The sequence below is a fragment of the Engraulis encrasicolus genome, chromosome 6, assembly GCF_034702125.1.
Source record: "Engraulis encrasicolus isolate BLACKSEA-1 chromosome 6, IST_EnEncr_1.0, whole genome shotgun sequence".
NCBI lineage: Eukaryota > Metazoa > Chordata > Actinopteri > Clupeiformes > Engraulidae > Engraulis > Engraulis encrasicolus.
In genome coordinates this window covers 22,416,415-22,428,914 of record NC_085862.1, presented here as the reverse complement: position 1 = coordinate 22,428,914, position 12,500 = coordinate 22,416,415, and the positions used below count along the sequence as shown (strand labels likewise).

Genomic DNA, 12,500 nt, shown 5'->3' with positions numbered 1-12,500 from the left:
GTTAGCTACTTTGTTGGTTGCAATGCAATTTCCCATTGGGAACTACCGAAGTTGCTAACTGCTAACAACGACGCTTTCCAGAAATGCACCCCATGCGTTTTATGATGACACGGTCATCTCTTCACTATTGATGCTGCAGGTGTCAATTTGTTTATCATTACTCTAGAAGTACTGCTGCCTTCTTTGTGTGTCCTGTTCCTGTTTTTTTTTTTTTAATTGTTATTATTATTTTGTGTTTAAAAGGAGACAAGGTGACATTTCTACTAAGGAAAAAAATTGCTCCCCTTCTGTCAAAGGTGGTAGCTGTGCGTGTGTATTTGCTCGTGTGTGTATGTGCGCGTGTGTGCTTGTATACACGCGCCATCTCTGTTGTTTAGAGCAGTGTTTGTCAACCTTTTTTTAGGCGAGGCACCCTTTCAATTCCTGAAAATTTTCAAGGCACCCCAAACCAACAAGCCGTAACATGGCATCGCATCGGATTCCACAAAAGCTTAAAAAAGTAACACATTTGGAGACTCACACAACCTACTTTCGAAGTTGCAGCTGACTGGGGCGACCTGAATTTACTATATTGTGCGTAAATGGCAGATTAAAGACTCTACTGCCTAAGCAATACTTTATTAATTTAGACAAATATGTAGTATATGACGTAATTTATTTCTCAGCCACGTTTCCGCGGCACCCCAGGGTGCCCTGGCACCCTGGTTGAGAAACACTGGTTTAGAGTAACTCTGACAGAGGCTTAAGAACTGATCCATTTCTTGTTTGTAACTGAAAGATTAGAGTAGACTACAAAAACGGCAATCAGGTTTTCATATTCGCCAAGTGTGGAGATACACTCATAAAAATCACACAAATGGCTTAACACATTCCAAATCACGGGGAAACCTGTTTTTGCTTCCCATGCGTTGGCTCCATTGAGAGTAAATAGAAATAGAAAATAGAAATGGGAATAGAAAACTGTCAATGGTTGGCTCCCAAAGCGGGAAAACCCGTTTTTGAGTTTTTTCAGTGGATTCTGAATCTACACATTCTAAGGCACATTCTGTGTGATTTTCGTATTTATGTGATGAACAGAACTGACACAGATCATGAAAACTCCTACAGTCAAAACCCCTACAAAGTCATTATTTGGATATTTCATCTGTGCAACTTATCACAATGCAGTATTTTTGAGTGTTATTACAGCGAATGAAATCATGCACACTTCCTGTTCATGTCACATGAAGTCGCCTGGGTAATCAAAACATACCTAGCTTCCTGTCAGGGCTTTGCTAGCTTATCGTAAACACAGGCCTACAGAAGGATAAGGAGGTTTGCGGTCATCAAATTAGGTATGGAAATGGAAGTTTGGGGTGAAAAAACAGCACAACACAGCAGCAGAAACTAACGTTGGTGATGTGTACTTCGGCGCATCTACTTTTTGCTATACTTGAATGACTGACATGCCCATCAGGATACACTAGTAACTAGCTCTTCAGGTGATAATATTAGCTGTAAACAGAAGTGATCCAGGTGTTTTTTCATGAAAATAGTTATCTTAGAAGCGACTGGTCTTATGTTTGGGGCTTGAAAATATATTTAGATCCTCAATTTAAACTCGGAGAGTCAAAGAGCGCGTCCGTGACAAAAAAGGCCTTTTCTCAGTTCGAATGGGGAAAAGCGCCATTTTTCAGAATAACTTCGGAATGGAAGAAGATAGCAGGGTGCCGTAAACAACAGTAGAAAGCTGGGATTATCAGCTTTCCAACAAGCCATAACATGTCTCTGTAGGTCTAAGACTAAATATTTGCTGTGGCTGTTCAAAAATGACAAAAAATGATGAAACTGGCTGGGAGTCTTGGGCTAACATTTCAAAAAACGCCTGGTAGTCAATGTGTTAAGTACACACAGGCTCTGCATTAGGACTGACTCCATGATGTCAACAACCCTTGAGTAGAAGAAAGAAAGTGAAAATGAAATTACTGTGACTTGTACTTACCGATGACATGTTTCTGTCAGCGTCTTACTTTTTCACCCCAAAGAAGCAAGTCATTTTCTGGATCAGAAATATTCTCACGTCAATGACATGCTGTAGTGCATGGGAACAATGCAAGTCCCACCCCATTTAGTGCACTTTAATGAACATTTTAGACAGCACAGGGCATTGTTTACACGGGGCCTGTAGAGAGTCTATTGTGTGTTATTTCAGAAGCACTGCGGAATCCCAATTTGACAAAGGGATGGCATATTCAGGAACTCTATTAATGTCACCGTTGGCATTGATTGATGCCCCACCACAAAGCATAAAGTATATGGGGACAGCACTCAATTCTCCATTACATTCTAATGCTGGAAATAGTTATAACATCTTTTTATGCATGATGATGTTCCCTTAGACCAAGAGACCACATGCGTGCACTGTAGCATACTGTACCACACAGATTGGCAATTGACCACACAGAAAGCACTATACTGATTTTAATCAATTGTAATGTCTAGCCCAGAAATGTACTCTATTCTGTCATCTTTAAGACTCTGACCCGGTTTACACATATACAGGTATTTAAAACTGAGACCTTTCCCTTCATTTGTGCTTCCCCTTCATTTACACACAAGAGATGTTTCCTCTGGAAATGATTCTTTCTGAAAACCCTGGCGGAGATTTTCGGGGGGTTTTGTTTTGTTTTTGCATGTTAACGGGCAACAGCCAATCGTTTTCTCCATCCCTCTACACATGTGTTATGTATTTATGAAAGCTCTCGATAACCTTTTTATGCAGATACACCAATAGTGTGTCAACAAAGATATTTTGGAAAACGGGTAGAAAAAAATACTTTGATGAAAATACCCTGCTATGTTTAAACAGGGTATCTTAATGCCATGCATGATGCTCTTTCTATTGCAGGCCTATTCTGTGTATGATGAGGAGATTGGCTACTGCCAGGGACAGTCCTTTCTGGCAGCTGTGCTACTACTTCATGTAAGTGACACACAATGTATGCACCTGCATGCTCACATAGAGATGCAATTATGCATTGGGTAATTATTAAGGTAAGCCATCTCTCTGGTAGCCTGGTTCACACCAGACGGTGTGTGTGTAGCTTTGGCGCCCCCTGGCGGAGCAGAGCTACACACACTACCGTCTGGTACACAGCCATAGAGCACGCTCCGTCTCCAACCAGAAAATAGGCTGGGAATTTATTGCTTCTGCATGGTCTCCTCACCAACAAATTCCTTCAAAAACCTTCCTGTTAATCTTTAAAGAGTCAATATAGTCTCTAATCTGTCTTGTGACTCCTCAATGTGAGTTACCGTTTATATTTAAGAAATAAATGCTCCGTCTATTTTCTGGTTGGAGACGGAGCGTGCTCTATGGCTGTGTACCAGACGGTAGTGTGTGTAGCTCTGCTCCGCCAGGGGGCGCCAAAGCTACACACACACCGTCTGGTGTGAACCAGGCTACCAGAGAGATGGCTTACCTTAATAATTACCCAATGCATAATTGCATCTCTATGTGAGCATCTGGAAAGTGTTCGCCACCAAATGGTTAGCAGTTCATGTATGTGGTTTATAGAGCATTACCTCACATAATTTGGTTATACTGTAACTACAGGAGTGTACTGCATACTCCTGTCATTGGAGCATGCGTCCTGCGCAACATGATCTCCAAAAATCCGTGCTCCTGGACACGGATGTTAAGGACACGAAATCTGTGTCCAGGAGCACAGATTTTGCCAAAATTTCGTGCTTTTGGACACAAAATTATTTTCCGTGATGGACACACAGAAGTGCTCTCTCTATACTGCCCTACAATCTTAGAACGCAGTAACTCTGAAAACGGCAAACTGAGAAAAAAGGCTTCAAAGTTTTCCATATGGCGCGACAACTGTGTTGTCGGTAAATTGGTGGTGACACTTCCTGGTAATGCTTGTTTAGGATAGAAATTTAATGCACACAAAAACCCCCCCAAAAAAACAACATTTATGTGTCTTTTTGCCACAAAAAAACAGAGTTACTGCGTTCTTGGCTGGTATTACTACCACAAAATGGAGTTACTGCAGGAGTTACTGCGTTCTTAGCTTGTATTACTGTCTACTCCCAAACCAGTCCATTGAAACGTGCAGCAGTAACTCGCAGATTTACTGCGTTTTTGTTTAACCTTTTTTGGGTCATTTTTGCACTTTCAAAATGAGTTTTCTCCAAAACGGGACGGTGTTGGACCACCATTTTTGGACACAAGACAAATGAGGTAGTTTAGAACCGATTTCCGATATAAAATTTTTTTTGACCATTTTGAGTTACTGCGTTCTAGTATTGCACGGCAGTATACTCCCCACAGTTCTATGTTTCCACTGTCTTGTGTTTTCTCAGGATTTTTCTAATTTCAAATGTTTTTCCTCAAATAAACATTTCTTACTGACAGGTTAGGGTTAGGGATTGTTTTGGTCTGGGCACAGCTAGTATTCTTTCATTCATTCATTTTATGAATTTGATAGCCTATCAACCAACTGGAAAAGGTATTTCTCAAAAATATGTCTTTAATGACAGGTTAAGGTTAGGGAATTTTTTGGTCAGGCACAACTTAAATTGCTATAGCATTATTTTGTTTAGGGTTAGCATTTGGTATGTATTTTCTAATGAAAGAGTTAACACAGTGCTGTGGGACTATAGAAAGCACTTCCGTGTGCCCATCACGGAAAACAATTCCGTGTCCAGGAGCACGGAATTTTGGCAAAATCTGTGCTCCTGGACAAGGATTTCGTGTCCTTAACATCCGTGTCCAGGAGCACAGAATTTTTGGAGATCAGGCTGTCCTGCGCCACACATTTGTTTGTGGTAAGTTTTGTAGTTCTAACCAAATTTTGTGGTGTAATACCATCAAATGAAGGAGATGGTGTGCGTGCACACATGAACGTAAATGAAAGAGTAGAGAATTTCTTGTGTCACAATCTCCACCTCCTTCCTCCTCAGATGCCAGAGGAGCAGGCCTTCTGTGTGCTGGTGAAGATCATGTACGAGTATGGCCTCAGGGCTCTTTACAAAAACAACTTTGAAGAGCTGCACTGCAAGTTCTACCAACTGGAGCGACTGCTGCAAGTAAGCACATTTTTTTGCAATGTCCTCAACATAGATTGATAAGCATGAATGGGCAACATTATCTCAAGCAATGTCTATGCATTGTAATAATGAAGTATACTTAGCCTTTGGTGGTTGTTTTGTTTGATTTTGATTTTATTTTACCCAATCGCTAACATTTTGTCATCATGACATTGAAAAAGAATTACCCGACATACACATTACAGTCTGTGAATTGTGTGAGCAGTTGGCAAAGCAAACATGCTTTGCCAACTGCTCACACAATTCACAGACTGTAATGTGTATGTCGGGTAATTCTTTTTCAATGTCATGATGACAAAATGTTAGCGATTGGGTAAAATAAAATACAAGTTTGAAATTTCAATGGAGTTCACCCCTCCCTTCTGTAAACCTTTCTCAATTCAGCTGTTCTAGACTCTCTGTATACATTACATTAGTATATGGGTATAATTAAACAGACCAGGCTATAGAAGGGAGTCCAGCAGAAGAGTGTGAGCCAGATTATAGCCTGGTTCTGAATGGCCTCTATGGACGAGTTAACCTCAGAGAATCAGACATTGAACAGTTGGTTTAATCAACCACAGCAGTTTTGGACTCTGTGTTTGTTTTTTTGTATTTTGTTTAAATCAATAATCATATGGAGGCCTGCGGCATAAAGAGATTCCTGTACATTGGCAAATTAACTTGCAACTTAGCTTTTCCCATGATTGGAGTGATATTGTGAATAGATCATCTTTTTATTATGGATTTTTTTTTTTTACCAAACCAATATTTTTTACACTGTAAACTGTCAGCGCTTCGCTCTTGAATCAATGAAGGAATGCAGGCAACAGTTGTCAAGTGTCATGGCTGCCAATTTTTACAATGCCTCATGTTTTTTATACTGATGTTTAAATATATTGAAGTTAAATATACATATAAATAAATGATAAATTCCAAAACAACAGGAATTTCCAACACCAAGTTGGTTGACATTAGCCAACATCATGGAATCATAGATTAGGCCAGTTTAGCGTTACATCATAAAATGAATATTGCATGTGAGCACAATCTTTTCCTGTACACACACCAAAAGAAAACGTTCATACCTCAAGATTGATCGACTGCGGCCCAGCCGTGACAGTGTACTGGACTGCCATGCAGCCAAAAAAAAGATGGACTGTGGGTTTTTTTTTTTTACTGCTATTTATTTTTTTCCCCTTCAAACGAAATAAATGTGAGTCCATGGGAAATGCCATTGACTGATTCAATTGTTTTGAACCAGAAATTGCGTTGCTGGCAGGACAGCAGGGCTTTTCACTGAAGTAATCTACAGGGGCAATCTAAAAGGTTCACCTGGGTCACCTAATGGCATTCAGCTGAGTGTGTGCCTACACAACATGTGCATTTGCAAAGGCCTCTCCTCCTCTCTCCCCTCCTCTCCTCTCTATCCTGTACATGTTCTCGAAGTGTGTGCATGTTGACACTACTCTTCCCTTGTGTGAGTGCATTAAGGAGAACTTCTCTGGTTCAGTGTGCCGTAAGCCTTGGGGCCTAGATGCAGTGGAAATGGCCTTTTCATTTCAACACTGAAATCGAGTTAGAGCTCAAGTGTGGCTAACTGGGCACTCTGCACAAACATATTTCCATTGACCAAGACGCCAATGGAAGTGGATTACCATTGACTGACACTAGCTGACTGAGGCACCTGTCTCTCTGTCTCTGTCTTTCTCTCTCTCTCTCTCTGTCTCTCTCTCTATATATATATATATATCTTTCTCTCTCTCTCGCTCTCTCTCGCTCTCTCTCGCTCTCTCTCTCTCTCTCTCTCTCTCTCTCTCTCTCTCCCTCTCTCTCTCTCTCTTTCTCTCTCTCTCTCTCTCTCTCTCTCTCTCTCTCTCTCTCTCTCTCTCTCTCTCTCTCTGTGTACATACTCATCTCATGCCCTCATTTCATTTCCTCCCTCAGCCTGATGACTTGCCTTTATTCCCCATCATATTCCAGTGGAGGATGAATATGCACCACTGTTGTCTGTGACACTTTCAGAAGCTAACCCGCATGATACATTTTGCTATTTTCCCTACTTCAATTGTAACTTTTTTTCTCTCTCTCTGTCTGTCTTCTGCCTCTCAACTGCCTGACTAACTGCACACAGTCAACAACTTTAGCTCCAAAAACCTATTGCAATATTAAAGAGCCCCCTCTGATCTTGTCATTGAATAATTACAAGAGGTTTCCTTTTTTACATGCTGAATGGCATCATGTTTCCGTTAAAATTGTAGGAGTAGATTCCTTTGAGTTTTATTAAAGTGGTTTCTGTCTCTTAGATTGTACTTAGCTAGCACGCTTGTTAAAACCACTTAATTGAAGGTCCAGTAAAATGGCAGGGTATGTGTACAGTAGCCTGGTAAGGGGTCTTACACACCAGGGCGATAAAGCGTCGCGCAACGGCCGCGTTTTTTGAAAATACATTGAAACATATCTGTCCTTAGGGGTCTTACACACCAGGGCGGTAAAGCGTTGCGGAACGGCCGCGTTTTTTACCGGCGTCGGTGAAAATACATTGAAACATATCTGTCCTTACACACCAACCGGCGGTAGTTGAGCGTCAGTGGCGCGGGAGCCGGCTCCGCGCCGCGCTGCATTTGGAAAATAGAACTCGAGCGTATTTTTCACGCCGGCAACCGGCGGTGTCTCATTCAAATGAATGGCAAAGTAGCATGCTAGCTTTGGCTGTGGGGAGGGTTTTGAATAGGACTGGCCGCGCACGCCGACGCTGTCAGTGTGAAAGGCAGAGAAAAACACACCGCGACCGTTCCGTTCCGCCTTGGTATGTTTTGGCCCTAAGCCATACAGTACTACAGCATGAAAGGTTCAGTATATACTGTATGTAGTAGGCGCTTTCAGGCTGACAGAGAATGTTGCCGGTGTCCGTTCCCTCACCTACTCTGGAACCAGCTGACATGATCACATCGGAAATGTGAGCAATCGGGAACTGGAAAGTTGGTTCACATTGCGAATTAAAGAATACTTGTTTTTTTCTCTGTGAACCGTGACGACAATGTAGACGTCAGCAGGTTCACCACGCATTTCACATGTAGTAAAGAATGCTTGTGCTGTAATTGGAGGACTGGTTTGCTGTCCTTTTGTGTCTGATCTATAACTGTAATACTAGACCAACTCACCAGGCAAAAATATTTACTGCCACTGTTCATCTGGTTAGCCAGCATAAGGGTTCAGTCCCCCTGGAGTAATGTGGAATTAGATGCCTTTTTTTCAAGTGCACTTACAGCCATGGATGAGTAGGCAGGAGAGCACTGATTATTTACTCTCCTGCATGTTCTTCGTACTGGTCTTGGGGACCCCAAGGCCAACTCCCTATCCACTTGCCTACAGCTGCCCCTCTCTGCCTCTCCTCTCACCGAGTTACCCCATCCTTTGTCTTCTGTTCTGTGCAGGAACAACTGCCCGAGTTGTGGTCCCACTTCCAGGAGATGAACTTGGAGGCCCACATGTATGCCTCCCAGTGGTTCCTGACTCTCTTCACTGCCAAGTTCCCGCTCTGCATGGTCTTCCACATCACCGACCTCCTGCTCTGCGAGGTGAGTCTCTGTCTGTCTCACACACACATGTGCATGCAGTGCATGCACGTACAGTACCTACATGCTTTGCTTGATTCCACATTTCACAGCCAAGACTTATTAGGAACCAAATCCTCTCAATATTCCATGAACCAATATGATACTGCTATGGGGATGCAGCTTCAGGGATCTTTTATTCATGGGTGTGTACCCATCTTTTATTTATTTAATTTTTATTTTTTCTCCTATTTTTCTTTTCTTAACTTCTCTTGCTATGTAATTTTATACTGTCGTTTACCTTGATATGGACCATGCATATGTACTCTCAAACTGCTGATATGGAGCGCAGTACATTGTAAGCTGTCGAGCCCTCTTTTTGCTTGCCCTACCCTGGCAAATTCCACTGCCCACCTGCTTTACAACTACATCATGGCCTATGACCATGTATTTGTAGCTATCACTCTCAATGGCAGATATTAGAGGTTGACCGGAATTTCTTGTACACTAGTAGGGTGTTCATGTTGACCGAAAACTCGTTCTCGCACCTAATCTCGAACCGACTGAGCCGTGTTCATGCCGAAATTGGGAGGGTTTGGGAACCGGAAAGTTGGTTTGCGTTGTGAACCGAAAACTACTTGGTCTTTATTTGCGAACTGTGACGACAACGTAGACATCTGCAGGTTCATCCGCGTAACACATTGTCACGTCATCCTGTGGAAATCACAATCTGGTGTGAATGCGGGCTCGCTGGTGAGCACTTTTTTTCCAAAGGTAACGGGTGCGGGAATATGCATCAGCACAATTCCAGTCGTGCTACATTAACAGGTCAAATGAGACAGACAATTCAAAGACTGATTGTTTTGTTGTCACAAACACACTGTACAGTATATGTTGTGCAACATCGTCCATTTCTGAGATAGATTTCATGGCTTAACTTGTGGTAATCCAAGTGTCTGGACCTTAAAGGTGCACTGTATAAGGTTGTGGCCAGAGTAGGTACTGCAACTATGCTGCTCATTGAAACTGAGCTGCCTGTTTTGATATTTTCATGAATATTTAATATATAAGTAATAAGAGTGAGTAATAAACTAATATTTACTAGTGTGACCAAAATGCAGTATTTTTTGCAGCTAAAAATGTCTATTTCTGGAAATTCAAGATGGCGGACCGAGAAGATCCCCCTTTTCATATATGAAAAGTGCAATTTTCCCAGTCATGATAAATACTTAGAATTTGATGGTGGTGGTGAGTATTCATGAAAAAGGTAACATTAGTGAATGGGCAACATGAACAGTGCATCTTTAAATTGTCATAGCATTCCTTCATTTAGAAACCTGTATTTGGTATCGACTGTACAAGGTATTTCACCACCGCAAGGTTTGTCAGTTTTCTAATGATAGATTTAGCATGTTGTGGGAACACAGTATACATGGGTGGGAGACGTGACGCCTTGTTTTTTCGTAACATTGGTTAAAAACCTACAAAACTGTTATTTTCCTTTAAAAAACAAATGTCAATGAAAGAAGATGTGGTACATTATGTTTCATATTAGTCTTAGATGAGAAGAAACATTTTTGTTAAGATTTATGTAAAGGTTTATATATCAAATTTCCTGCGGTGTGACTGTAACATTAATGAAACAATATATAATAATATATATATAAATTAACCAACAACATTTTGAATAATGTATGAAGCATTTGGCATGATTGCATAAATCTTAACTTTAGATTAAGATATGTGAATGTGGAAAAAACTCAAGACGGTAATATTAACTACAAGTTCAATTCGTAACACAAATTGCGTCCTGTGGGGTGACATGTACAGCGCCGCCAATTAGTATTGGCACCCCTTAATTTTATTTACAAAATGTGCAGTATATCCATAAATAAATGAAAATATAAACAACTTTTACCAGCAGGATCTTTTAATTGAATGTCCTAAGACATTTAGAATAGCAAAGTATTTTTTTCCAAATGCTTTTTGTAATTTCAAGCAAAAACATAAAAAAGGGCATGTCCATGAATATTGGCACCCCTCCTTAACAGATTGGTCTCACACCATTAGACAGCAAAAGCAGCCTCCAAAGGTTTTGGTATTCATCTACGAGCTTCTTGCACTTCTCTAGTGGCATTTTGATGTGTACTTTGGGTTTTTGTCTTGCTGGAGTGAACATGATCTTCACCTCAAACCAAGTGTTCTTGCACGTGATTACACATTTTCCTATAAATGATGATACCAGTGATGCCTATCATGATACCTGTGATATGGTCAAAGCCTCCAATACCTAATGCATCAATGGGGTGACATACTATTATTGATCTGACGCCATGCTTGATTTTTGGTAGGGTGTCCTTTTCCTTAAAGACTTTCTTGCAGAATATGCAAACATGCTGTTTGTGTGCATCACTGAAAAGCTGTACTATTGCTTCATCTGACCTTAAAACATTCCTAAAATGGCTGTGCTTTCCCTGTATTCTCATATACAGACTTCAGGTGTTCCCTTTTATGACTTTCATGAAGCAATGTGGTCTGCCTATGCCTCCAACCAAAAACCAAAACTTTGTGTAGTGTTTAACTTGTGATGCTTATTGAAAAAAACTTCCCAACACAGTTCAAAGTTGACCTTCAGGTCTGTAGATGTTAGACCCTGTGTTTTGTCATTATTTGCACCGACTTCCACAGACTTCTATCATAATTTCTTCCCTTAACCCCACATCCAAGGATGATCTTAACAGCTCCCTGTATGGCAGATTTCTGAATAACACAACATAGTGTTGAAAATGGTATACTAGGGTCTTTTTAAGATGACCTTTTAATTATTTGGAGGTGTTGTTTTTACCAATTATTGTATTTGTGGTGTCCTCAGGCAGTCCATCTATATTCACATTTGTCAAAGACGCACAAGATGTAACAGGTGGCTATTTAAAACACAAATATAAAGACTCCTTGCCTTATTCATGTCCTATGGGCAAAAGCAATTTGTCAAAGGTGATTCCCATTTGTTATCTACCATATTTGAGTCAAATTAGGTTTCCATAATGGTATCCAGTAAAGGGTGCCAATACCAGTGATTCCAGGAGCTTTACCTTTTTCATTTTTTTCCCTCTCGTAGTTTAGTATTCATTTCTGTTGATATTTTTTACATTTAGCATCAGCCACAAGCTATCTTTAGAAAAAATCATGGTTGACCTTATTATTTGTTGTCTGGAGATATGTCCCATAATGTGCTTAAGCTTCAAGGGTGCCAATACTAACTGGCGGCACTGTATGTCAATGTTTGTGAATGGGCAGCTGCAAGGCCAACTACAAGGGTCTTAAAGACTGGCTCCTAACCAGTCAGTACCTCAGTTATTGGAGAGTGCTGTGGAAGTTTAAGGTGACTCTTAACCTCTTAATATGTCTTCATATTGCAATCTTTCTGTCACGCAATGCTTAGGTTCATTTTATGGTGTCCTGTGGTGTGACTGCTCTTATAGGAGGAAAAAAAAGTTTTTTTATTAATGAAAACACATATTAAGATTAAACACAATATCATTATCAAGTTAGCTTGAGCTCAGATGTCAGTCATGTATACAAAAGGATTAAAATGGCCATAATGCAGTGAATTCCCTGTGGTGTGACTCCATTTTCCTGCGGTGTGACATGCCTATGCTATGTGTTGATGCAGGACACATTTTCCCAAAAATGGCAAAAATGAGGTGAAATTCCACAGACCACTAAGTGCTTTATTTTTTTCAATTTTTTTTCCAATTTTTATCTATCATTTTTTTCAGGAATTTGAAAAACTTTTTTTTTTTTTTTTGCGTTACGCCCTTAAACGTCAACCACCCACATAGAAAGCTCTTTAGCCTATTAGGG

General features: G+C 40.6%; 1 protein-coding gene across 1 annotated transcript in view; it reads left to right on the top strand.

Annotated features, from left to right (window-relative positions):
* Nucleotides 1-12,500, top strand: part of rabgap1l (RAB GTPase activating protein 1-like) — a 106,477-nt gene that overhangs the window by 50,597 nt on the left and 43,380 nt on the right. The window contains exons 15-17 of the mRNA XM_063200953.1: nt 2,888-2,962; nt 4,954-5,079; nt 8,517-8,660. Coding sequence (XP_063057023.1) covers nt 2,888-2,962; nt 4,954-5,079; nt 8,517-8,660 — 345 coding nt within the window. The remainder of the gene's footprint in view (nt 1-2,887; nt 2,963-4,953; nt 5,080-8,516; nt 8,661-12,500) is intronic.